At 47.5% G+C, this 27,463-nt stretch overlaps 2 protein-coding genes across 2 annotated transcripts in view; both read left to right on the top strand.

Moving 5' to 3' along the window:
• The first annotated feature begins 226 nt into the window (after nucleotides 1-226).
• Nucleotides 227-7,605, top strand: ZNF530 (zinc finger protein 530). Its single transcript, XM_042969514.1, has 3 exons — nucleotides 227-432; nucleotides 3,038-3,164; nucleotides 4,625-7,605. The coding sequence occupies exons 1-3, from the start codon at nucleotides 400-402 to the stop codon at nucleotides 6,007-6,009; spliced, it is 1,545 nt and encodes a 514-aa protein (XP_042825448.1). The 5' UTR covers nucleotides 227-399; the 3' UTR covers nucleotides 6,010-7,605.
• Nucleotides 7,606-8,395: 790 nt separating this feature from the next.
• The window catches only part of LOC107178948 (zinc finger protein OZF-like), a 30,109-nt gene continuing 11,041 nt past the window's right edge, over nucleotides 8,396-27,463 (top strand). The window contains 2 exon segments of the mRNA XM_042969520.1: nucleotides 8,396-8,422; nucleotides 12,009-12,115. Coding sequence (XP_042825454.1) covers nucleotides 12,070-12,115 — 46 coding nt within the window. The 5' untranslated portion in view covers nucleotides 8,396-8,422; nucleotides 12,009-12,069.

Raw genomic sequence — 27,463 nt, 5'->3', positions numbered from 1 at the left:
TCAGCACCTCTCCCTCCTAGTCTGCGGGTGAGGGGCGCCCCGCGCCAGGGCTTTTCGTGCTGTGAGAACTACACTACCCAGAGGACGCTGCGCCGGGCGTCGTCGTCGTTTAGCCAATAGAGGCTCACGAGAAGGGCAATTCCGTGTGTTCCCATCGTGTCGGGGCGGGACTTCCGGCGTCCTCCTCGTGGCGGTAGTTTTGGCTGCTGTGAGCTCTATGTGCTGGGTCACGGACTCCTGAGGTCGGGTGGAGACTGAGGGGACCGAGAAGGCGCAAGGGGAGGCGCTGACCCCGCCGCGCAGACTGGCGTCCGCGACTCCTCAACGCCGCCCGGGCTGCCCCGCGCCGGGGCCGGGACGGGGACCGCCGGCCCGGGTGTCCGCTCCGCCCAGAGTCAGATGGCGGCGACCGCGCGCAGGGACCCGGCTCAGGTAAACGCGCGCCCCCCGGGCCCCCCCCTCCCCCCCCGCCCCAGACCCTCCAGGCCCGAGCGCGGGGCGCCTGCTCGCGTCCCTGCGGCCCAGGTACCGGTGTCCGGGCCGGGGAGGCGCTCGCGTGTGGGGACCCTGTGTCTGAGCGCTGGCACGACAGGGTGCGGGAGCGGGCTGCAGGGGAGGGGTCGGCTGGTGCAGGGCTGCAGGGGGCGCCGAGGGGGAGGAATTGGGGGGTGTGGGGTCCTCCCTCTGCCCTCAGGGGAACAGAGGGTGTGCGGCGGGGTCACGGGGGGACTGGCAGGTGGCCATCAGAGGCTGGGAGCCATTGAGAATTGTGAACAGGAAAGGCCTCACCTGAATTAGCCTTTTTAAAAAGTTTTTACAAGGTGCTAAGGGGACCAGACCGGAGGAAGGATGATAATAGGAAGCACAGGGAGGTTTTGGTCCCTGTCCAAGGTCATACAGTTGTAAGACTCAGCTCTGGGGACTGAGGATCAGAGAGACTGTAGTTATCCCAGGTCACCTGGCTCCAGGGCCGGGCAGGGGTGCAGGGTAGCCCCGAGCCCATGGAACCCTGCCATGGTCACCTGCCTCTCCGAATTTTCCTCTTCACGCAGACCGTTATCAGTACAGAAGCACTTATGAACCCTGCGGAGGTGAGTGAGTGGATGGTGTTCCAGAACCTCACTGGTCCTGATTCCTCTCTTGATCTCTGTGATTGTGGTGTCCTGACACTCTTCATTTATCATTCTTCCAGGCCTGGGGACTGGGAACAGGTTCTAAGCCCGGGGTCCTCAGACCAGGCTGGGGGTTCTGTGGAGTGGTTCCTGTTGCTGGCAGCCAATAGAATGAGGTGTGGAGGACGGTTGCCCCAGTATAGTACCAGTGTCTGCAGCCCTTTGGAGGCGAGACTGAGCTGAACAAGGGTAGCTCAGTGTCCTTTCTCATGGGAACAGAGAGCACAGGGGCAGGAGTCAGACCTGGGATGGCCCCCTGAGAAGTTGGGTGTCTACTCTGGAGATGGTGGGAACAGTGGGAGCTTTGGAGCAGAGGAGGGATCTGTTCAAGCTCTTATGCTTCCTGCGGCTGCAGCACAGAGAACAGACTGGGCGAGTGAGCGAAGTGGCAGGAAGACCAGGGAGGAGGGTACTGCAGTAGTCCAGTGAGCGCTGATGATGTGGACCGGTGCGGTGGCCTTGGAGGGGGTAGAGATGGCTGGATTCTGAATCAGGTTTTTTCAGTAGATCTGTGATTTTCTGATTTTGAAGGTGAGAAAGAAGAAAGTAGAAGGGTTTCTTAAGAGGGTCCCACCCTCCTGACCTAATCAAAATCTGATCACCACCCCAAAAGGCCCCACCTCCAAATCTCCAAATTCCATCACACTGGGGGTTAGGGCTCCAAACATACCACTTTTGGGAGAATGCGTACATTTGGTCCGTAACGCAGGGGGTCACGTTGAGGAGGGGTAATCCCAGTCATGATGATGTTAATAGTAGCCTTGGAAGGGGTGAGTGAGGTCAGAGGCTGGGTCTCGTGCTTGGTCACCTAGTTGGGGGGTGCAGACCAGTGTCTGCGTGTGGGTCAGTGAAAGAGAGGAGTGGTGGGAACAGTGCGGGAGAGTGGATGACCTGATGGGAGCAAGGCTTCTGAGAGGTGGGTGCACATGGGATGATGCAGGAGTGTGGGAGTAATGGAGGCAACATGGTGGTGAGGCCAGGACTGCTGCTTACTCACTGCTCTGGGGTCACCAGGACTTTGTTGTGACCTTGGTGTGCCTGGGGACTTTCGGTCAGGCAGCTGGATTAGCTCGGGGGCCAAGTGCTCATGTAGGAGAATCTCTGGACCTGGGGTGGAAAGGCTCTGGGACTGGCTCTGGATGAGGGTTGGACAGAGAGAAGAAGGCTTGACCGGCGAGAGCCGATCAAGTGCGGCATGAGTGGAGGAGGGTCATGAGTGCTGAGATCCACAAGTGGTTCCGTGTGGCTGCGGTTGAAGCGAGGAGCCGTCGTCAGGCAGGGAGACCTACGGAGCAGGACTCTGGGCTGCCTCTGGCAGTGGGGACCATTGGAGCTGTGCTGCTGTAGTTCTGGAACGTGTTTGAATTTGCCAGACTCTATGCCATGGAAGAAGGATGGGGGGTGCCTGCGGTACAGAGCAGGGAGAACTAGGAGAGAGTGGGAAGTGAAGGCCCGAGGGCCCTGGCCTTGAGAACATAAGAGAGAAATGGGAGCCCACACCCTTGGTTACATCTGGGACATCTGATCTGGAGAATTGCTTAACGAGAGAGTGTGTCCCTCTTGGGGAACTTGGCAGGGCGGTCTCAGAGAAGGCCTGGCCTGGTGAGTGGCAGCTGCTAGAAGGGGCCTGACATCAGAGTTTTGGTATCGTCTACCTGCCCACCTGCCTGTCGTTGCTGTGGGTGGACATGGTGATCAAAGGGACCAGAAGGAGACAGTGTGCATCAGATGCCCCAGGGCCTGGTATCTTCTCTGAGATGGGGATGTGGGGAGGTGGGTGAGCAGGGGAAGGATGAGTGGGTGGATGAACTTGGGAATCCTAGGGGAGAAGCTGATTATGGAATGAACTGTCCCCACTCTGGCAGAGTTGTGTGACTTTCGAGGACGTGGCCGTGTACTTCTCCCAGGAGGAGTGGGGGCTCCTTGATGAGGCTCAGAGGTTCCTGTACCACGACGTGATGCTGGAGACCTTTGCACTTACAACATCCCTGGGTAAGGCCTTCATCTTCCTCTCAGTGTTGTGAGCTGCTCTTTCTCCCTCTCCCAGAGCTAAACCTTGGCCTCTGCTAACTTCCCCACTTCCTTGGCATGTGTGCTGTGGGTGCCAGTGCTAAGCTATGCTCACTGCCCCAAGCGGTGCCCTCAGCAAGCCGCCCTAATACCTGCTACCCCACCGTGTACAGGGAAGGGTCTGGGAATCTGGGAGTCCCACAGTCACCCGAATGGATCTCACATTGCTCACCCTCTCCCTGGTGGGATGACTGTGTCTAGATTCGTGGCATCTTGTGCCCCAGGTTTTGCCTCCTCCTTTTTTTTTTTTTAAATTGAGATATAATTGACATGCGACATACTGGTTTCAGGCATACAGTGTAATGATTTGATACTTGTATATGTTGTGGAATGCTTACTACATTACGTGTAATGAACGTTCATCACCATACAGAGTTGCAGATATTTTTTCCTTGTGATGAGAACTTTTAAAGATTTCCTTATGATTGCCTATATCAGGAATTGTAAACATCGTCATGGTCCCTACTTACGTGGTCCTTAGACCTTTCTTGAAAGACCGTGCTTTGAGATTTTAATTGCAGTGTTCCTTTCTGTGGTCCGATATTTCCTAGTTGCTCTGGGCTGGTGCTGACCCCTCACCTGTCCTGTCTTTCCCTAAGGACTTGCCTCACTCAGGTCCTACGTAGTTCTCCAACTGGGAGTCTGAGGAGGGTGCTGGCTGCTTCGCAGGGTGGACTTGGCCCGGCGGTCTCAGAGAAGGCCTGGCCTGGTGAGTGGCAGCTGCTGGAAGGGGCCTGACATCAGGGCTGTGTTTAAGTATACCAGGAACCTGCCCTGTGTTCACCAGCGTTTCGGTGCAGGTGCCACTGGACACATCATTTCTACACCTTTTTTCTGCATACTCTATGCTTTTCTGACTCTGAGTCACATTTCATCTGTGACTTCTATTCCTGGCTGTCCCCGGCTTTCTGACCTCCATCACTTGTTCCTCTCCACCACGTGGTCTGCAGTTCTCCTGTACGTAATGTGTTGTGACGTGTGCACATATCCTTAAATTGTCCTTGAACACCAGATACTCAGTTCCACTGGTATTTCCCTGGGCCTGGGCAGAACCATCGTTCTCAGTAGCGTGGACTTGTCCCCAGACAACAAGTTCTTGCTGAAGGCTGTTGGCATAGGAGTGAATTAGTGATCCTGCCTCCCCTCCCTGTGTGGCACCCCCTACTTGTGCCCTTTGTCCCAAAAGGTCTCCCTCATTCTGTCATCTTTAGAGGCCCAGTACTGCAAAGCAGCCCTCCCTTCAAATTGGTGCCCCATTCTGAAATTATACCCGTGGATTCTGTCTTTGGTTTGAATGTATATTTTTGACACACATTTTTGATGGGACTTCCCTCTCTTCCTCAGAGGTAAAGTATACTTTATCAGCATTTCTCTGCTTTCAGATTGTTGGTGTGGAGCAGAGAATGAGGAAGTACCTTCTGAGCAGAGTGTTTCTGTAGAAAGAGTGTCACAGGTCAGGACTTCTAAGACAGGTTCATCAATCCAGAAGACTCACCTCTGTGAGAATTGTGTCCCAGTCTTGAAAGACAATTTGCAACCTTCTGAGCTCCGAGCGGCATATTCTGGGCAGACATCATACTTGGGTGGGGCGACCAGAGGCTTCTGGTTTGGTGCAAACCTTCACCAGTATCAAAAGCATGACAGTGGAGAGAAAATGTTCAAAATGGATATGGACAGTGCCTTGTTAGTGACGAGCTGCAGATTCCACGTGTCAGTGAGGCCCTTTGCCAGTGGGGAAGGTGGAAAGGACTTTCTAGCTCCCTCAGGCCTTCTCCAGCACCTGGATATGCCCAACAGCGAGAAGCCCCAGAGCAGCATTGAGTGTGGAGAGCCCTTTACCAGCGGAATAAGTCACAAGTGGATCAAATGCAGGAGAGCTTTCAGCAACACTCACACTCTTGACCACCAGAGATTCCACGATGGAGAAGGTCTTGACGAATGTAGCAAATGTGGAAAAGACGTCAGCTGTAAATACAGACCTTTTCAGCACCAGAAAATTCACACCGAAGAAAGATCTTACAAGTGTAGTGAATGTGGGAGGTTCTTTAGTCGCAAAACCCATCTCATTCGACACTGGAGAGTTCACACTGGAGCAAAGCCTTATGAGTGCATAGAATGTGGCAGATCTTTCAGCCAGAAATCTGACCTCATTCAACACCAAAGAGTTCATACTGGAGAGAGGCCGTACGAGTGCAGTGAATGTGGGAAGTCCTTTATCCAAAAATCTATCCTTATTAAACACCTGAGAGTTCATACTAACGAAAGGCCTTACAAATGCATTGAATGTGGGAAATCATTTACCCAAAGTTCTGGCCTTCTTCGCCACAAGAGAGCTCACGCTAGAGCAAGGCCTTATGAATGCACTGAATGTGGGAAATCGTTTAGTTGTAAAACCCACCTCATGAGACACTGGAGAGTTCACACTGGAGTAAGGCCTTATGATTGCATTGAATGTGGGAAATCTTTTAGTGAGAAATCTGTCCTCATTCAACACCAAAGAGTTCACACTGGAGAAAGGCCTTATGAGTGCAATGAATGTGGGAAATCCTTTAGCCAGAAATCTGTCCTCATTCAACACCAAAGAGTTCACACTGGAGAAAAGCCGTATGAATGCGGTGAATGTGGGAAATCCTTCAGCCGTAAAACCCACCTCGTTCGACACCAGACAGTTCACTCTGGAGCAAAGCCTTATGAGTGCAATGAGTGTGGGAAATCCTTTAGCCAGAGCTCTGGCCTCCTTCGACATAGGAGAGCTCACCTGCAGTGAATGAGAAATCCTTTAGCTGCAAACTCAGCTCAGTCAACACCAAAGAGTTCACACAAAGTGAAACAGATGCAGAGAATGTGCCCTTTCCTTACTTAGTTTAATTGTGGTGGAGGAAAGCCTCTTGAGCCATCTGCCTGAACTGAATTTTATAGATCTGAAAACATCTACAGACTGGAGATTTCCCTGTAAGTTTCAGTTATGCGGGAAGCATGTACAACCTGTCCAAGCTCCTTGCCAGGTTGATGTCACTACCAGTTTCGGTGGCAGCAGCCACTTCAGCTCTACCACGTGGCCAGTCCCCACAGTGTGCGTCAGTCACCTTGGTCTGCTTGTCAAAGCTGACCTCTGCTCTCCCATGTGCTAGAGGAAATCAAGAGTATCCTGAGCCTTATGAGATCTTCATTCCCTTCTCTCTTGACAAGTTAGCACATGGACTTGACCCTCTGTTGGCCTCTAGAACACTGTCTGGGTTCTGCTGATGGCCTGCGCAGAACTAGCTTTTTGAGAGATCTAACTGGTCTCAGGGAGTGCTCTTGATGAGGTTTTCCAGCTTCCAAGTCATCGAACCGGAAACTGTCGCACAGCTTTGGCTGGTTTGTGCAATAATAAAGGCCTTTCTGTTTAAGCACCTTTAATCTTAGAAACTCTGTCCACAGTGTAGGGTACCTTGAAGGACTGCCAACTTGAAGTGGAAAGTTGTGAGGGGATGCAAACGTTGGTGCCTCAGAGGGGACAGTGTGATGGTAGAGTGTAGTGTTCTCCAGTTGTATCATAGTCTGCGTTGCTGCCAGGACCTCCTAGGAAAGACTGCTCTGTGGTCCTGAGTTTTTGCCTGGATGCCAGAGGTCACCCTGAGAAAGGGGCAGTTGTGACAACACCCGTGCTTTTGGAGACAACGTGAAATTTTCCTTGTTCACGGGCTACCTCAGTGCCCAGCAGTGCTGAGGAAAATCAGCCCCAGGTCCTGCAGAGGAGCTGTGCACCCTGATACCCAGAGCTCAGTAGGCCAGTGTCGCTGGCTGTAAGACTGCAGGGGCAAGGGAACCCATAATTGGCACAGAAACACTATCAATAGAGCGTGGAGGAGACTGCCGCAGGGTACGTGGAGTGCGCCTCCCCCGGGTGTGCACCCACAGGTGTTTCGGTGACTGACTGCAGGCTGCGAGTGTACAGAAATCTAAAGATCTCCAGGTGGGTTTATCTTGTGTGGCTGAAGTCATTGGCAGACCAGGGGTTTTGTGGGTTCCTGTAGCCAATCTGAGCTGTTAACCTCAAGGCCGTTGCTGTACAGGCAACAGAAGAAGGCAGGGGAGAAGGGAGATCCTGTACTCTGGGGATATGGCTATTGTGACCCAGCTAGCAATGCCCTTACTCTGGTGGAAATGGCTTTCACTGTTGGCCAGCATTAACTGCCACTGAGGAAAGGCTGACCCTCAGGCATGAGTGAGACAGTGGAGTCAATACAGAGTTCCCAGACCTGATGTTCTGAAGGGTGGGATATTTGGATTTTTATTGTGAACCACTTCTGAAAGCTGTATTAAGTTAAGGCATAATAAACATAGACTAAATTGAACGTATTTAAAGCATTACAACATGGTGAGTTTTGACCTGTGTACACTTAGGAAACCGTCACTGTTAGCAGTGATAATAAGCATGTCTGTCACCTGCATGTTTTCCTCTCTCCCTTTTATAATCTCTCTCTGGCCCTCCAGGCAACCATTGATTTGCATTCTTTTAAAATTGATTGCATTTTTTGGGGCACCTGGGTGGCTCGGTCGGTTAAGCGTCCGACTTCGGCTCAGGTCATGATCTCACGGTCCGTGAGTTAAAGCCCCGTGTCGGGCTCCGTGCTGACCTCTCAGAGCCTGGAGCCTGTTTCAGATTCTGTGTCTCCCTCTCTCTCTGCCCCTCCCCTGTTCAGGCTCTGTCTCTGTCTGTCTCAAAAATAAATAAACGTTTAAAAAAATAATAAAATAAAATTGATTGCATTTTCTAGAATTTATGATTAACCATAAAGTGTTTGCTCTTTTTTTCTGTTTTCTTGATGCTGCGTTGAGAATCCTAAATGGTGCCTGTATGAATCATTTATTCTAATTTCTGAGTAGCTTTCTCTTTGATGCGTCATCAGCTGCATTTATCCATTCATCTGTTGATGGATATTTGGATTATTTCCAGTGTTGAGTTTTTGCAGATAAAGCTGGTGTAAACATTTGTTTATAATTCTTTATATGGATATGTGTTTCATTTCTCCTATTTTAATGACTCCTAGTGCACTGCCTGAGTCATGGGGTAGGTGAATATTTAACTCCTTTTTAAAAATTGCCAAGCAGTGATCTAAAATGATTGTGTCTTTTTGCATTTCCACCAGCAGCGTGTGAGACTTCCAACTCCTTCGCACCCTTGTCAGTGCCTGGTAAGATTGACTTTTTAATTTCACCTTTTTAAAATAAGTATTGTTATCTCATTTGTTTTCATTGTATTTCCCTAAGGATTTATGGTGTTGAGCATTATTTCATGTGTTTGCTGTTTATCTTTTTTAGTAAACTGCCTCTTCTTACCTGTGGACTATTTTCTCTCTTATGAAATTTGGTTATTTTCCGTTTAGTAACAAATAAGATGAAACAAAACAGACTTAGGTTGGAATATTCTTTGTTCTTCAGTAATGTGGGCAACTTCTTTGCTGCATGGAATAGTCGTTTTTGAATACTCGAAGAATATTCTGTCATTTTTTCTTTATGGGTATTCTCTTTGGGGGGATATGCACAAGGTAGTGGCCACCTATACGATTTATTAGCATACTTTCCATCACTTTTTAAAATATTTATTTTATTTTTATATTTTTATATATTCTCGAGAGAGAGCTCATGCACATGTACAGGGGAGGGGCAGAGAGAGAGTGGGGACAGAGGATCTGAAGCGGGCTCTCTGCTGACAGCCGGCTGACAGCAGAGCGCCCGGTGGGAGGCTCAAACTCACGGACCGCGAGATCATGACCTGGGCTGAAGTGGGATGCCTAACTGACTGAGCCACCCAGGCACCCTTCCGTCACTTTTCTAGGCGTAGACATTCCATATATTGTATTCAATAATACAATAAATTAAGCCTTAGTTTCTAGCATTTGCTGACTTTCTTGGTATAAGTTCTCCCATGATGACCAATTTCAAACTGCCGACATGATGTCGCCAAACGGGGTTGGGAAAAGTTGGCAGTAGCACGCCATTCTATTTCTACCCTATTGATAGAGTACCCACAGATGGCTTCCAGACCGTATGTGATACGAAAACAGTAAAGTGATCAGGGAGTGACACTATTTGAGTATTTGTGACTTCAAGTTTGGCTGATGTATAATTGACTAAAATGCGCATGTTTAAAATGTGTATTTGGACGTTTTGATTCATAAAAACAAAAGCTTCCTTGTGCGCTTTTAAAATTCATTCTCCTCCTCTCTAAAAAAAGGAAAAAAAAAAAAAAAAAAGATAAACCAGGGGTACCTGGGTGGCTCAGTTGGTTGAGTGGCCAACTCTTGATTTCAGCTCAGGTCGTGATCCCAGGGTCATGGGATCGAGCCCCTCATTGGGCTCTGTGCTGAGCTTGAAGCCTGCTTAAGATTCTCTCTACCCACCCCCCGCCCCTCTCCCCAACTCACATGTGCATGCTCTTTCTCTCTCCCTCTCTCTCTAAAATAAAATAAATTAATTAAAGATAATCTTCCCAACATAGAATTACTAATACAAGGACATATTCTACCCTTTTTAATGGCTACTTTCAAATATACACAGAATGGAAAAGATTATGGACCCTTAGTCTTCTATCATTATTTAGGGTCATTCTTGTTTCATCTCCCTTCATGTATATCAGTGAGTTATTTTACCCACTAAACCCAGACATCATGGTGGGGTTTTTTGTTTTGTTTGTTTTTAATGTTTGTTTATTTCCGAGAGAGAGAGGGGCAGACTGTGGGCAGGGGAGGGACAGAGAGAGACACACAGAATCCGAAGCAGGCTCCAGGCTCTGAGCTGTCAGCACAGAGCCCCACATGGGACTCAAACTCGCAAACCGTGACATCATGACCTGAGCTGAAGTTGGACTCTTTTTTTTTTTTTTTTTAATTTTTTTTTTTTAACGTTTATTTATTTTTGAGACAGAGAGAGAGCATGAACGGGGGAGGGTCAGAGAGAGAGGGAGACACAGAATCTGAAACAGGCTCCAGGCTCTGAGCGGTCAGCACAGAGCCCGACGCAGGGCTCGAACTCACGGACGGCGAGATCATGACCTGAGCCAAAGTCGGATGCTTAACCAACTGAGCCACCCAGGTGCTCCCAGACATCATGGTTTTTAATGCAATGCTTTTCTAAAATGTTAAGAGTTTTTTTATAATGCAAATAACTTTCTCATGTAATAAAAATATTGTGAATTGTGATAAATATGAAAAATTCAGTGATGAATTTTATCCATTTTCTCAAAAATGCATTTGATTTTTCAGGCAGAGTAGTCAGACTCAGGATGCAGAATGTGTTTTGCAGGTCTCTTAACCTCTAGATACCGCTTCTCTTTTATTTGTATTTATTTATTTTTAAAGTTTACTTATTTATTTTGAGAGAGAAGAAGAGAGAACATGCACATAAGCAGGGGAGGGGTGGAGAGAGAGGGACAGAGAATCTCAAGCAGGCTTGAGTGTGTGGAGCCCGACACAGGGCTCAATCTCATGGACCATGAGATCATGACCTGAGCTGAAATCAAGAGTCAGATGCCCAACCAACTGGGGCCACCCGGATGCCCCTTATCTCTTTTTTGTTTACTTGTTGAAGTGATGAGCCACGTGTCCATAACGGTTTGAGGCATTCTAGATTTGACTCCCTGTATCTCATAATGTGCTGACCCTTCCCCCAAATTTCCCGTGCACTAGATATTGATGAGTGTTTGAGGTCTGGTCCTGGCAGATGGGTGCCTGGCAGTTGCATAACCTGGAAACGCATTCAGGCATCGGATGGGATGGATGTGTGGTGATGACACTGTAGCGCAGCCTGGGGACACACATGCTCAGATCTGGGGGACCCTGTGTGTCAGGAGTGCGATGCTGATACTCCTTAGCGCTTCCTGGCCATACCTGACATACACCCTGGGAACACGTGTGACAGACGTGCAACGCTGACATCCTCAACACAGTGTGAACCCGTGTGCGAACACCATATCCACGGCACAAACGGTGTGTGATGGACACGAGGCATGCACACCTGGGATATGTAAAACTCACCAGGGACCTAGGACATAGGTGGAGGCATTGACGTGACCTAGCAAGCCCGGGGACACAGGGCACTAATGCACCACAGAGACTCGTGGGGCAGGCATGTTCTAGGGACGCTGCAAAGCCTGGTGGGTGGGCCACACAGTCATCATACAGTGTCCCTTGGACCAAGGACGATGTGGCGGGGGCAGCCCGGTTTGGAAGGAACAGCCCCCTCCTCTGTCACTGCAGGTCTGACAGTGCGCTGATGGGAGCACAGCAGGGATGTGCAGTCATCCCTGTTTCCTTAAGGCCCGGGCCACAGTCCTCCACGGGTACGGGGGACACTTTTAGAGGGCGCACAGACATGTCTTCACGTGGCATGGGTGGGCACTCCTGCAGCCAGCCCTCTCTGTTGTCGTTCCCCCTATTGGCCTCAGGAGAAAGTCTGGGTTTAGTGCTGAGTCTGCGTACCCCTCTACACATTACTAATTTCCCTTTCTGCAAGCCGGGAGCAGTCCCGAGGAGGCCCCATGAGCTTGCTGGGACATAGTAGCATTATTTTGATTTTATTGTTGTGTTTTCATGGCAACTTATTCTTTATGGCAAGGAAAATTTTTTCCCATTTACCAGAGCTCTGGAAAGAATATAATAATTTAGGAAAAATAAAATATGTGTCACTTTAAAGAGATAAATTAGTAAACACAAAACAAAATAAAACAACAGCCAGAGCTAACATGTCCTAAACACTGACCACGTGCCTGTCCTGTTCCAGGCCCTGGGATGTCTCGCTCAGTTTTTTCTCCCCATATCTGCTGCTCAACAAAGTAAGCAAAATGTGCCCGCTGCAGGGAGTGCCTCACAAAGCTGAGCTCACTCACAGTAAGTGACCTGCCTACTTGGTGGCAGCTGTCTTCTGACTTTGATGGTCAGGATTCTTTAGGACTGTTGGAAATGTTTTTGGAAATGTTGGGGAGTGGATGATACTTGGCGTCTGGGTAAATGTGCTTATTTTATTCAGTATAGAGGAGTTTGCCTTTTTCAGAATTTCATATAAATCGAGTCCTTTCTTAGGTGGTTTCTTTTATACGGCACAATTATTTTTTATGTTTATCTCTGCTGTGTCAAGAATAGTCAGATTTTGCTTTTCTTTTAAAAAAAATTTTAATGTTTATTTTCGAGAGGGAGGGAGAGTGTGAGTGGGCGAGGGGCAGAGAGAGAGGGAGACACAATCTGAAGCAGGCTCCAGGCTCAGCTGTCAGCACAGAGCCCGACGCGGGGCTCGAAACCACGAACCGCGAGATCATGCCATGACCCGAAGTTGGACACTCAATCGACTGAGCCGCCCAGGCGCCCCGGTATTGCTTTTCTTTTGAGTCGTGTAGCGTATAGGTCGATACTTTATACTCTGTGGATATCACGCCTTTTGTGCATTCGTCTGTTCATTAGCATTTGGATTGTTTTCAGTTCCTGGCTCTTAAGATAAAGCTGCCACAGACATTTATGTGAAGTCTTTGTGGAAATATGTTTCATTTCTTTTGAGTTCATACCTAGGAGTATCGTGCCTAAGTCAGAGGGTAGTTGGATGTTTGGGGGTTTTTTTAGGAAGCTGCCGACTGTGTTCTAAAGCGGGTATGTAATTTCACGCCCCCACCAGTAGCGTGAGTGTCTTTTCCCTGCAACCTCATCAATATTTGGTATAATTAGTCTTTTTAACAACGTTAGCCATTCTAATGTTTCTTGAATCCTTGTAAAAGGGGAGAGAGGGGGAGAGAAGCCCAGGGCTTGTTAGGCTTCTTTGATTTTGAGAGAGAACTTTTCCTGCACCAGGAAGGAGGACCCCTCACCCACTGGGGCCACGAGAGGTGGCCAGCATTGGGATCCTAGAGTGCCCATTCCTGCCGCTTGGGCCACAGCATTCGGCGGACCTTTGATGTCTCCTCATGTTCCCTCTGCAGGCTGGGTGGATTGTCCTCCCTCTTTGCTGACCAAACACACTGAACTTGACAATGTCCACTCGAGCTTTGCTCCCTGTGAAGGGCGTGGAGACTTGTACTCACAGCTTCCCAGCGGGCACTGAGTGTCCCTGTAGCTTGTGTTTCTGTGTGTATGTTTTGTGGTCTTTTGCGTGTGTGGTTTGCAGTGGAATGTGTAGGAGCATTTCACTAAAGCGGACTGTTCTCCTTCCTCTCAGATAGCATTCTGTACCCGAATTTTCCAAGTTTCTCTGGAGATATGCATACTCAGCATCACTGTGAAGGCTAAAGGAGTGAATTTCGGTGATAAAGTTTATCCAAGAGGAGTGACGCTGTTGTATTAATCATTATTTTCTGTACATTTTGATACTTTTATATCTTAAATAACCTTTTGGCTGGGGCTGGCCAATTCTTGGTGATACCAGAGGGCCCAGCCGGGAGCGTGTCTCTGCTGTGCAAACGGACCAGTCTAGAGCCACACCTCCGTGTGGCCCACGCACCCCACCAGGCAGTATTCCTCGGCCTGGGTCACTCCAGGACCAGGTGCCAGGCAAGTAGAGACCATCCCTGGGCCTGAAGCCTGCTGAGGTAACTCCAGCCAACCAGTCCTAACCTGCTCCCCTGGCCTTGCCTCGCCTTCTCAGAAACCCCGGGAAAGTCTTCTGGCCCAGGTTCTCCCCTGGCTCGTGCTTCTTGACCCAAACCTGGTCTTCCTTCTGTGGCTCTGCCTGGCTCTTCCTTCAGTGGTGCTGACCTCTGTCACTACTCGGGCACCTTTGTACACGGAACAGGTGCAGTGAGGGCCGTGGCTGCCCGCCCGGACATCCCAGGCTGCAGATGCTTCCTTCGGGAGGGCGCAGCTAGCCGCCGCCACTGCTGCTTTCTGTGCCTGCCGTGTGCCGCTGTGACGTTCCAACCTGAACCGTAAGAGAACCTTGGAGGCGCGCGGCTCTGGGGTCCGCTCGTGTCCTAGGTGCTGGGTCCAGGTTGGCGGTGGCTGTAGTTCCCTAGGTTGGCGCTTTACCTGGAACATCATGGTCCGCTGGGCCAAACCTCGTTTGACCCTGAGTTCCTGGCAGTGACCTGGGGTATTTGGGTGTCTGGCAAAGGGTCCCACAAGGAAGCGAGAACAGGCTTCCTCCAATGGGGCTGTGTTGGGGTTGAGTCTGGTCAGCCTGCCCACCGGTGCTGAGGTCTACAGAGGGCTCCTGGGCTTGCCCTTCTCAAGGGCATTCCTTGCGGGGAGTCTGGGTATTGGTCCCCATGAGCTATAGATCTGCTTTCAACCAGGCATGGGTCCCTGGGATTTGCAGGGGGCTGCCGGGGCTGCCTAGCACCGAGGGCTGTCCTCCTCATGGGAAGCCAGAAGTAAATGTTTCAAAGGCACATCCCTTGTTGCTTGCTTTACTGTTGTCACGATCCGTCCCCCAACCAAGTAGGATATAAGGGATCCCATCCTTGGACACTTGTGACTCCTGTTAAATTTTCAAAAGGTAAAAAGAAAAACCAGCACTCCCCCTTAAGCACCTGAGGCTTCTCTGCTCTTTAGAGACGACAGATGTCCCTGTCACTGCTGGGGCCCTTGTAGGTGCCGCTGCCTGGTAACGAGCTAGGAGTCTCCGTAAGCCAGAGGTCCCCGAGTCAGGATGCTGCCCACATTGCTCTTTTGCATGTAGACCCTGGCCCCTCTGAGGGCGATCGGGACCACCAGGAGCTGGGCCGATAGACACCCAAAAGGGAAAAAAGGAAAACACTGGGGGACATACAGGAGACAAAAGGGGAAATGGGGTGGGGAGTATAGACAGCTGCCTAGAGACAAAGTCATTCTAAAAGATTTTGCCTAAGGAAAAAAAAATGAGGGGGCACCGGATGGCTCAGTCCGTTAAGCATCTGACTCTTGTTCTCAGCTCAGGGCTTGATCTCAGGGTTGTGAGTTCAAGCCCCGCATTGTGTTTGTTCTGTGCTGGGTGTGAAGCCTACTTTAAAAGAAAATGGGGAGATGAGCTGTCCAGGGGAGAGTTGGCCTGGGAGCACCAGGCCCCTTAGCTTACCCCCATACCCCCTTTTTTCTTGTAAGCCCGAGACACAAAGTAAGGAAGTCACCTTCAGGCAACTCAAAGCGTGAATCAGAGGTAGAGACAAAGGAAAGAGGAGTAAAGATTGCTCTTGAGGCAGCTGCAAGCCCGAGTTCGGGGGACTCAACCCTACGTGCTGAGCAGATGCCAGGACTAGTAGCAAACAGTGCCAGCCCTCAGTGACTTGTTTAAGAAACACACCCTGAGGTAACGGGGAAAGAGAGTAATAATGTATACATATGTTTAATACTCTAACATTCATATATAATAAGTTGTGTGTTCATATATGTTATAGCAAAGTGCTGCAGTGTGACCCCATTTAAGAATTAAAAACCTCAAAAAAAAAATTAAAAATCCAGAATTTATACACTAACAAATTTCTGTAACAAAAAGGTAAAAAAAGAGACTGATTGGGTTTTGTGCCTATAAAACCTAGATTCTTTTTTTTTTTTAATGCTTTTTATTTTTGAGAGAGACAAAAAGAGTGTGAACAGGGGAAGGGCAGAGAGAGAGGGAGACACAGAATCTGAAGCAGGCTCCAGGCTCTAAGCTGTCAGCACAGAGCCTGACGCGGGGCTCAAACCCATGAACCGTGAGATCATGACCTGAGCCAAAGTCGGACGTTTAACCCACTGAGCCACCCAGGTGCCCCGTAAAACCTAGGTTCTAAAGGTACTTTAACATTTGCTAAAATGCACCAAATGACAACTCCATGGACTTAATTGATACTGTTACTTAAGAATATTCTGGTTACATCTGAGGATCCCACTAAATTTAAATGTTGTGCCCTTTGTCGCCTTAGAAAGTAAATAAACAAACAAAAAGTAAATAAACATAAAATTGGAGGAAAAGCGAGTATGCCTTGGTAGCCTTGCCTCAATTTCCCATAGTCATAGGACCCATTGCTTTAAAATCAGGTATGGACGCTCTGACAAAATAATGAATTAAAGCCTTTAACGGTTCCAAATTGACTTGATAAAAGGAGACACCATAATGCCTATTTGGAATATTAACATGGCCCAATGTAAGTTAAAATAAGACCTTCAAGGGTTAAAACTTACTGTGTGAAGACTAGTTGATAAGGGGGTGGCAGCCCAATTTTGCTTTTTCTGGATTCTGGAAATAACTGGGTTCCTCGTGATGAATTTCTACGGCCGGGATGCTGTGGTCCCATCCATGAAGGCCCCATGCCCAATATTATTAAAATTACTGATTCTGTTAATCGGTAACTGATCAGTATTTTGTGCTTGTAGATTTGGCTGACGTGTTCTGTTTATTTCAGCCTATTTTAACCGCCTCTCAAACGCAGTTTGTTTCCACTTGCAACGGGGACACAAGACTTTTCCCAGTTCACACACAGGCTACAATGACAGCTCTGCCATCAGTCTGCACACGTCCACCTTTCTCCAAAAGCACAGGTGTGACACTACATTGATGCTGTCCTCCTCCAAGGAGACTCACTTGACACACTTATTGAGGACATGGAAGTCCAGCGTCGTTCAGTCCTTTGGGTTCTAGTGCCGACATACTCCTCGTTACAGATCTCACTTCCAAATTCAGATCAGCAGGCATTCCTGCTGCCGCCCTCGTAAACTCGTTTCCTTAGAGGCTTTGGCAGCCTCGCGCCTCCTGGGGTCTAATACTTTGGATGGGCATTAGTTGTTCGAGGGCTTCTGACACAAGAAACCCCCTCTCCACCTTGTGCCGTACACCATTAAAACCACAACGGGGGTGGTGGGGGAAGCCACAAGTGACTGGCTATGTGCCGGGCCGTTCTGGAAGTGGAGGCTCACATAGACCCTGAGCTTGTGACCCTCCACACCCAGTTGCCGTTGCATTTTGGGTCATCGAAACACCACCCCACAGGCTCCTCTGTTTGTACGTGAACACCAGGAGGCCATGTTCCTCAGCCTCGGTCATCCCAGGGCCAGTCCGCCTGGCAACTCAAAGACCACCCTTATGATTCAGAACCCGCCAAAATTACGCAGACTAGTCATTCCTAAAGTGTTCACCCTGCCGTGCCTTATGTTTTCTTCAGAAACCCCCAGTAGAGTCTTCTGGCCTAGGCTCTCCCTGGGCTCCTACTTCTGTTTTATGACCCAAATCTGGTGTTCCTTCTGTGAATACATGCCCTGCCTCCCACTTCTAGGGGGGTTGTGAGGGACTTGAACGTTTTCTTTCGGTGGCATTGACCTCTCGTGTCATCACTTATACATTATGCTTTTATATGTTAGCACCTGGCACAGAACTACTGTCAATAGGTATTTTAATAATCTCTATAGAGTTAATGAAATTACAGTTAAAATTCTTAAATTTTTTTTTCCCAGGGGAGTTGAAAAGCTTACTTGGAAACTAGTATTAAAAATAAGCATATGGCCAAGAATAGTCAAGACATGTAACGAGGGCTAATCATGTATTTTCTGTGGTTTGTTATTATGACAGGATATTTTATTTATATCCATTAAGGCAGAACAGATTCTTGGGTCCTACTAAATGTACCCCTACCCCCTCCCACCCCCCCCATCCCCCCCGCCAATCTAAAAACTCCTTTATTCCTACATAGAGATAAGGGAACATATTGAACTTGTACCAGAGTATCCTGAGGAGTAAACTGAGATACTTGAAGAAACTAGTGATAATAGAAGCAGAAGATTAAAGCATTTTAATACTTTCTTGCAGGAAACATTAATGTTTTTTTATTTTGAGAGAGAGATTCCCAAGCAGGCTCCATGCTGTCAGAGCCCAATGTGGGGCTTGATCTCATGAACTGTGAGATCATTACTTGAGCTGAAATCAAGAGTTGGACACTTAACCAACTGAGCCACCAAGGCACCCCTGTTCTTACATTTTCTTCTAGAAAAGTTTCAGATGTCTAGAAATGTCATAATAATACTTCAGTGAACACCAATACGCCCTTGAACACCCATCACCTAGTGTTTACACATTAGTAACATGCTCACTCCCATCTAGCACCCCACAATACTTTTATGTTTATCATCTAAGCATCATAGCAGCCGTGTTGCTATCAAGTTTAGGAAATTTAACATCGATAAATGGTATCTAACAAACACTTCCATTTTTACCAATTGCTAGAGATATTTTCGTTGTAATCTTTTCTGATCCATGATCCATTCTAGAGTCATAGATTTTGTTATGTATCTCAGCCTCTTTCAATTTGGAGCACTTCAACCTTTGTCTTTCATGGAACTGCCTTTTTGAAAATTAATGGTTATGGGGCGCCTGGGTGGCTCAGTCGGTTAAGCGTCCATCTTGGGCTCAGGTCATGATCTTGTGGTTCGTGAGTTCAAGCCCCTTGTCGGGCTCTGTGCTGACAGCTCAGAGCCTAGAGCCTGCTTCAAATTCTGTGTCTCCATCTCTCTGCCCCTCTCCCACTCACGTTCTGTCTCTCTCAAAAATAAATAAATGTTAAAAAATTTTTTTTCAAATGTACAGAAAGAGTACCATAAAGCCATCTAAATAATAGTCCAGAAGGGACATCATTGAGGACCAGAGTAAATGAAATGAGGCCAAAGAAAACACACTCATGTTCTAAATTTCTATTATTTTCCTACTTTTAATCATGTTTTATAACATCTCCTTTTCATCCTGAGATGCCATGAAAGCATGGTGTCCACAGGACCCGAGACGACTTGAATCGAACCGTTCTATACAAGCTTCACCGAGACTCTGGAAAAATCAAGGTTATATGAAATGATTTTGGGAGACGTTGACCATGCAAGGAAAAGGACATTAGGTGAAGCAGCCAGAACTGCAGCCAGTGGAGAGAAGACAGAAAAAAGGGAGAAAACCATGCTGGCCAAGAGTGAGTCTCACAGAAGAAAGAGCTCATGAAAATGGTCTGACTCTTCAGAATAAAAGAGTGGAAGAAAAATAGGAATGCTACACACCACGGAGAGTACTATTGACACATATATACTGATTCAGTGACGTCTTCAGTCAATTGAATAAATAATAAAAGTGAGATTCTAGTGATTGATAACACGGTTATCAAAAGAAGATTCAAATACAGAGACCAACAAGACTTTAAAGGAGGAAGAGTAAGGTCAAGTGAAATATTCTGATTCCAGGATGGAGAATATGAACAAAAGACCAGAGGTAGACAGATGAGGAAACAGACTGAACAAACAGATGACCGTCCACAACAGCAAAAGACCTCAGCAGTCAACACAGAGCAGAAGATGGATGTAAAATGGACACATCCCGTGTGATCCTTAGAAGGAATGAAGTATACAGAGGAAACCCTCCTACTAAAGGCTTCTTTTCTGAGGACTGATTCTGAGAGAGCTTAGGTGAGGAGCATTAAGGAGGAGAGAATAGGTTCAGAAAGAAAAGTTGCAGAGGAATTGAGACACACGAGAATCAGCACAGCCGTAGCCTCCTTAAGGGGGTTACAGTAGCATCGCTATCTTTACTAGAGTTTGTGATCCCACGTACCAGAGCTCTGACATCAGTCACCCTCATGAAAGCTGTTTCTCGTGCACACTTCACAAATTGCCCAGTCCCACCTAGCTCAGCACCAGGTTTATGTGGCCCCTTTCCCTTCCAGCCCTCCCAATCCCACTGGAGCACAGGGAACATTGCAGGGATGCATATATGGAGTTTCTGACTGGACTGCAACCACGAGCAAACCCAACTTTGAAATTCCACTCTTCTGTTCAAATATTGTGTGATGCCCCATGACTGTTCTGAAGGTATCATCAAACAGCTAGCTTACTTCTGCAGTTGTGTTTGGAATTTATTTGAGGGCATCCAAGTGGCACCAAACACTTCTGGACTCAGTGGCAGCAACTTGAGACCCAAGTGACTTAAGAGTCTTCTCCTAGTGAAACTGCAGGGGGTGGGGTGGGGGGAGAAGCTTTATCGTAAATGTATTCCTAAAGTCTTTACTAGCCCATGCAAGAATGAGAGGGGAGAAGGGGATCTCATGTTTTTAGGAGTTTGTGTATTTAATCAAATAAAGCTGAGAATATATTTAATGACCATGTTGTTTCAAATGATTCTAAAAGGAGAGAAGGGTAGAGACAGGAAATTTAGCAGGACTTATAAGAAAGAGAGGTTGGTTTGTTTTTGTGAGAAAAATACCCACTTCTATTCTGCTGTTATGGGATGTGTACTGCAAAGTAGAAGTGAGAATACGTCCCTTTTTTGTGCCTAGCTGTTGGCTAAATTACAAATAATTTTATGAGGCACCTGGGGGGTTTTGTCAGTTAAGCATCCCGACTGTTGATTTCTGTTCAGGTCATGATCTCACGGTTCTTGAGATGGAGCCCTGCGTCAGGCTCTGCGCTGACAGCACAGAGCCTGCTTGGGATTCTCTGTCTCCCTCTCCCTCTGCCCCTCCTCGTCTCATGCATGAGCGCTCTCTCAAATAAATAAACAGTTAGAAAAAAAAAAAAAGGGTCAGGCTCACCCTGTCTTGTTCCTGACTCTGTTCTCAATCCGACTTGTCCATAAAGTGCTTAAATATATGGGAGGAAAGATGAATTTATAAATGGACAATATTCAGAGACCTACATTCTAACATTTGTAGTGACCTGACCAGTGTATGGAAATAGTTTCTTTTGCACAGTGGGCAAAGTGGAGCCTAAAGAGAAAGGAGCACGAGAGGACCGAGGGTGGGGGGCATACAGCAGTCAGTGCACTGAGACTCACCAGCCACAACTGGGTGCAGCAGAGTGAGCCAACCAAAAGGCAGAAGGATGAAGACAGCGAGGTAATGGAGACAAATGTGCTTACCTGGATGAGGATGCTCTGGGTGACTTTGGTCTCAGCAGAGCATTTGGGGGACAGGTTTTAGCTGTGAATGTGGAGAACGTCCTGCATACGTCTGTACAATGAACACCACAGAGCCGCTAGCCCAGACCATCAGGCCCAAACGCAACACACCAGTGGGAAAAAAGAACACTAAATACAATACGTATATATTTCTGTTAATAAGTGTCAAACTAGCACACCAGGTCTGTTCTCTGTGATTGGCTTTCCCTTGCGTCTGTAATACGCAAAGGAACATACTATTTACCAGCATGTGGGGGGTCCAGCAGACAATAATGGAAAACCTAAGTTCGAGCTTTGGCCTCGAACTTCATCCGCTAGGGTATGCTAGGGCTAATTGTGTAATTTCCTTTTCAGACTGCTTTCCCTTCTCCAAGAGAAGTTCTTTTAAGGACCACAGGTATTGTCCATCACTGTGTGATGATCCTTTAATCACATCCAGAGTTCAAACAAAGAGCAGTAAATGTCTACATTTTGACGACTGTCACTCAAGTACATGCGGGTGCCTGTGATCAGAGAACTTACCGAGTGTCGTATCCCTCATCACACACATGGAGGTAACAATAGTATGACTCCTGCTGATCCTTAAAGCGGAGTCTGAAATTCTAACTACAGAATTACCATCTAGTAACTAGATGCCCTCCTTGCCAACCAGTGACACTGATGATCACACCAACTGAAATAGGAGGAGTCAGAGACGGACGTAGGATTTCTTAGCTGCCGCTGTGTTCAGAAGTGTGGTTCATGCCTAGAAAATGGCCTATCTCTATGCGTGGAAGCGTGTGTCAATACCAGTACCCACCCTGATAAGCAGAGTTACTTTGCAGACGTTACACGTTGTTACTCCAATGCAGAGACCTTTTCTTCTGAGCCTCCGTCTCAGACTGGTATACAGAGAGTCATCCACAGTGTTGCCTTTTTTTTTTTTTTTTTTTTTTTTTGTTAAAGGAGGCTGGACCTGTGGTCTGTGGTGACAGTCACAACAATCAGAGGATGGGTGGTGGGGAATCAGTAAATCCCTGAGGCATAATTTGAAGTTCTCTGATCTCCCTCACATTATCCAATCACCTGGTGCAGTGACGGCAGTGCCTGTCTGGGAAGTTGAGAATAACTCTGGAAAGCTTTTTGTCTGTTCTGTCAATTAGCAGGGACAATTCATAGTGGTTAATGCCCTCCCGAGAAGGGAAAGACATTAGTGAGAGAAACTTTCCTGTGATCTGTGGAGACTGACAATCTGTCCCCAGAGGGGGGACAGTGAATAGTGAGATCTAGGTCAGGAGATGCTGCGGACCGAGGAGAGAGTCTGAGTGGACTATGTCCTTCCATGATAACGTTTGTTCCAAATTTATCATTAATATTAACCATTCTTTGGACCTCAGAGAAGCATCCTTATTCATGATGTGAATAACAGAAATAACATCTTACAAAAGAACCAGAAAATGAGTTGATAAGGGGAAAAAGGAAAAATGGGAGACTATGGGATTGATTTCAAGAAAAGAGCCTAAAGCATCAAAAATACTAGAGTGGCTGTAGAAGATACTAGAAGGCTGGGAAGTGACCATAAACGTTTGCCGGCTGTGCTAACACAGCTGCCACAGGAGTTGTAGGTAGAAGCCTATTGGCAGTAGGCGGCCTGCAATGAGAGAGAGAATGGAATGACAGGGTGCAGGAAACCACTCTGGGTTACTAAAGGAAAAGACCTAAAAATCTCTTCCTCTCCCTCGACCCCTCCCATACAACTAATTGAAGTGCACGGGAAGTGCAGAGAGAAAAAAAAAAAAAAATGGCCAACTCTCCCAACTCCTCAGTCGACATTACTAGTCAACGTATGAGTCAGAGCATGTCAGTCTTTTGGTTAAAACCCGGCAGCGTTTCTCAGTTTTCTGAGAAAAGGCAAAATGCTTGCAACGGCCTGGAGAGCCTCGCGGGACTTGGCGCCGTGTTTCCCCGTGGCCGCTTCCCCGACCAGCTCCTTCCGCGCTTCCGGTCCCGTGGGCACGGGCTGCCGGTTCCGCCGAACACGCCAGCGCCCGGTGCCTCTGCTTCGATCACACCTCCTCAGCTGCCCACCGGAGCAGCCCCTCCTCTCTTTTCAAGTCTTCGCCCATATGAACGAGGCCTCCCCTTACCACCCTACTTAATAGCTCGTCCTGTCCCCACCCCCGCGCTACTCTCTACCTGGTCGGGGCCGGTTTCTGGTTTCCTTCTGCGGTCTTTCTCACACACTGAGAAGAATGGGCGACCTGTTAGGTGCTTCACAGAGCTGAGTGAACATCGCCTAAAGGTTTCTCCACTTCCTCCTGGTTCCTCTCGAACACTGGCAATTCCTTCTCATCTCCCCCTCGTTCTTCTCCTCTTCAAACCTGTTACTGTACGTGGTTCCCGGCAACAAAACGTAACCCTAGTTGGGAGATGCGACCGTCAAGTTGGCCGCAAACGCAGCCCTACCTCGTCCTCAGCGTCCATCCCCCCTGCCCAGACCTCACTGCCCTCACCTCCCCTGTCGTCTCCATCCGGCCCTTTCAGGCCTTGTGGTTATGCTTGCCCTGGCTGCTCCCGCCTCCGCTCTCTCTGGACAGATTAGTACTGATTAACAGGGTGTAGCAATTGAAACACTTCACAAACTTTCTTCGGAGACAACCTCAAGTCCCTGTACAGGCAAGGTCAGTGCAGTTACAGATGACACGAGTCACTTCCCAACTAGGGGCTGACCTGGAGGCCCGAACCTTTACCGTGAGGGTAAAATGCCCCCTTTCCGTACGTGCCCTATGACCATGATGGCCACTGTCCCTCCCAAGGAAATGATGTAATTTGGTAAATAGATTTTCTTTTTTGGCAAAACACAGAAATAGAATATTTACTAGAAAACCTAATATACCTGAAACTAATATAATACTGTATGTTAATTATACTGGAATTAAAAAAGAAAACCTAATAAATACCATGTGGAAATTTAATTATCTTGCTTCTCCTGAGGTTATAATATGAGCCCTGATAATTATGGATAAGAGGCATATTTTCTGAGGGTTCCTGAAATGTTCAATCTTTCTCACCTTCCTGTCCCAGGGGTGCCTGATATTAACCCCTGTCTTGTCTTCTATTGCTGCATCTGGAGTCTTCTTCCTAAGTAAATACATTGAACTCAGTGTTTTCATCTTCTTACATGTAAGACATGTAAGAACGTGCTCAGCTCATAACTTCTGAGTATACGCCTATTATCTCATGACAGGTGAATGATTCATTGTGCGTGTGCGTGTGCATGTTGTAAATGGGGGAATGAGTTCCCTTGTGGGAACTTTAAGAATCACTCAAACAGGGATGCAGAAATTACACTCACGGAGGCGTATGCAATAAAGGGTTTGTTATATTCACATATCCTACACAAGGGAGACCCCATACCCCACTCAAGGAGCCATATTGGAAGTGTGCCCAGGGATAGGGCTCAAGCAAGTATGTGGGGAGCCCAGAAAGAGAGTGAGGACCCCTAGGCAAGTGTCTTTACTGAAGGAAATGGGGGGATACAGAAGTAAAAGGCATGAAGGGACTTTACTGATGTGATTGAATGTCCCTAGGTCACAGTCAAGGGAGGGCAAGAGGAGGAACGTGTGGCAGTGACCAGTGATCACACTGTATGTACAACTGGTCATCTGGTGGGGTGCTCATAGTCTATTTGTAGGGATGATGAGGCATCAGAAAAATTTGAAGTTTTATCAGTTTACAACACAATCTATTTTGTGATGCCTCAACATCATTAACAATACTAACTAGGATGGGTACCGCTTGTCATCTGGGTTGTGGAGATATTAAGGGTCAGTGATATTGCTTGACTTAGCCACATAGACAAATTTATTGATAAGGGTGACAACAAGGAAAAGTCCTATGAGGCATCTGAGGAAGGTTTGGAACCAGTGGATGAAGAACTGTGGAAATCCTCAGTGTAACCATTGCACACTGGCATATGGTTTTGTTAGGGAAAATATATTTGGGGGGGGGGGTGTCAGTACATAAATAAATAAATAAATAAATAAATAAATAAATAAATAACATAATCTTTTAAAATAAAGTGCTGTGCCTGGGGTTTGGGGCTTAACAGAACCCACAGTTGCCATTATTAGAGTATAATGTACCCATGAGAATGTGTTGTTGTGCTTAACCAAAGGGAAGGAATGGTTGTGTGGTCATGGTTGTAGATTATGGTAGAAAACTGAAGGAGTATGGTAGGAAATACATCAAAGAGTGGGGGACTTGTTTGAATGATATGAGGCAGGTACCTCCTAGGGGAAGCAATAATTTCTCTTAATTTTAGGAAATTGCATATGTAGTAGCAATCTCTACCAAATTTCCCATCGGGCACAGGAGCATAGGCATGTACACTTTAGTAGAGAGCAAAGAATATACCAGGACCAAGGGCCAAGTGGATAGCAAGCTCAGAAGATAATAACATCCCTAATATCAAAGAAAGGAAAGCAATAAATGTCTTGTGTCTAGTTTGTGCTCTAAGGAGATGCAATTTCTAGGTGTTGCTGGAGGTTTTAGTGCCTGGGTGTAGCCATCTTTGATGCAGGGGTAAAGTCGTTTCCAATAGAGAGGCCTTAGGTTTGGCCATGTCATCTGAGACAGCGTCATCTCAAGTGGTGAGATTTGGGGTCAGAGTGATGTGGGATGGGGGTATCATTTCCCAGTGGGTACCCACTCAGCAGATGTGGGTCCCAGCATTTGCCACATTGACCTGAAGCAATGGCTTGTTTTGTGGTCTTGGGCCTCTGGCTTGTGAATTAATGAAAAGTAGACCAGTAATGATAAGACCGATGTCACAAGAATGGATTGTAAACAAATGACAGCACCCAAAGCAGAGTAAGAGGATCCACGGTTAACTCAGTGATGCCCATCTGTACCTGACAAGGTTTTGTAGTGGACTTTTAGGTTCAAATGGGTCCCATTTCTAATGGGAATCTGCCTGGCCTGTGGGATCTTCTGTGGTTAATTTGTCCCAGGAAAGTGTGGGTCCTCCATCTGGCCTCCAATGCTTATGGATAAATAGGTTAAGGACCAGAGCAAGACAGAGAATATTGGGGGTGTAAACCTAATATTGAGTTGGACTGGAATTTGAAGAAGAGTTGTCTGAGGAGACCACTCTGGCTCTCAGTTAAGCCAGTTATCTGGGAACTATTAGGGACATGGAAGTTCTATTGACTGTCTGTTGCAAGAAGCCAGCATTACGTATTTTGAGAAGTGAAAATGTATGTCTTGCTTACAAGTAGTACAGTGATGGTTTTAACTGTGGATGGAATAAAGTATTCTGGCAATGCCTTGTATTGTGGCCTTAGGATATATAGAGGCATGTGTGACTTTGATTTATATTTTGGGCATCTGTGAGTCAGGAGATAGCCAGAGTTATTTACCTTGAAGGGAACATTTTTTAGGTAATAGCCCAATCATTTATAATAAATATGAAGAGGGGCCATTGCAGGCCAGGGCCGCTGGTACTGAGATAACTACCCGATATCTGGCCAGATGTGCTGTTTCTTGGGTCCCACCCTCATCAGGGACATCCTAGCTAAGGGACGGAAAGCAGCAACACTCCATTGGGCTCATCACCTACGATGGTTAGCGATGTCATTTACTCCTACATCTGTTCATTCAGTTACTCCCAAGGGGTTCCCCGTGTAGCCAAGGGGTCTGGGGGAGGGTTAACCACCTTCACTCTGGCATCTGGAAAGGGACTGAGGGCAGCAGAGGTCACCTCCTCCAACAGATGGAATATGCCATAGGGCCTCGGTTTGGTTCCATCCTGTCTTAGGGAGGCCTCGGTAGCTGTGCGATGCCTGTGGGGTGCTGTTTCCATGCCCCACAGCATATGGGAAGCTGGAGGTGGAGGGCCACAGGCTCTCTGCTGAGAGTCTCCCCTTCCAGCAAAGCTTGGTGTGTGGCTAGTTATTTGTTGTTTTAATGATGCATCTACCAAGGCTGAGAGGGGTAGTTTTTTGCATCAGAGGCACTGGGGCAGCTAATGGCTGTCATACTGGTCCAGACACACCAGGAGGCAGGAGAAGAGGTTGCCAAAGCCTCTTAGTGAAGGAGTTTCTGAGGACACCAGCAGAAGTGGCTGTTGAGATTAATTTATAAGTAAAATTTGTAAATGAGGACTATGTTGCCACCAAACCCCAAGGACTAAATGTTGGACTTTTTTTAAACTTTTTTTTTTTAAGTTGATTTATTTATTTTGCGAGGGAGCATGAGAGAGGAAGAGAGAGAATCCCAAGCAGGCTCCACACTGTCAGCGCCGCCCCACGTGGGGCTCGATCCCATGAACTGTGAGATCATGACCTGAGCCAAGATCAAAAGTCAGAAGCTCAACCCCCTGAGCCACCCACGTGCCCCTAAAT

Source organism: Panthera tigris, chromosome E2 (assembly GCF_018350195.1).
Source record: "Panthera tigris isolate Pti1 chromosome E2, P.tigris_Pti1_mat1.1, whole genome shotgun sequence".
In the NCBI taxonomy this organism is placed as follows: domain Eukaryota; kingdom Metazoa; phylum Chordata; class Mammalia; order Carnivora; family Felidae; genus Panthera; species Panthera tigris.
Note: the sequence above shows the minus strand (reverse complement) of the source record. Positions and strands in the feature narration are given on the sequence as shown.

Excerpts from the sequence above, each read along its gene's own strand:
- ZNF530 (XM_042969514.1), top strand. The coding sequence starts at position 400 with ATGGCGGCGACCGCGCGCAGGGACCCGGCTCAG. Across the intron at positions 433-3,037 it reads CGCGCAGGGACCCGGCTCAG|AGTTGTGTGACTTTCGAGGA; the intron begins GTAAACGCGCGC and ends CCACTCTGGCAG. Across the intron at positions 3,165-4,624 it reads TGCACTTACAACATCCCTGG|ATTGTTGGTGTGGAGCAGAG; the intron begins GTAAGGCCTTCA and ends CTCTGCTTTCAG.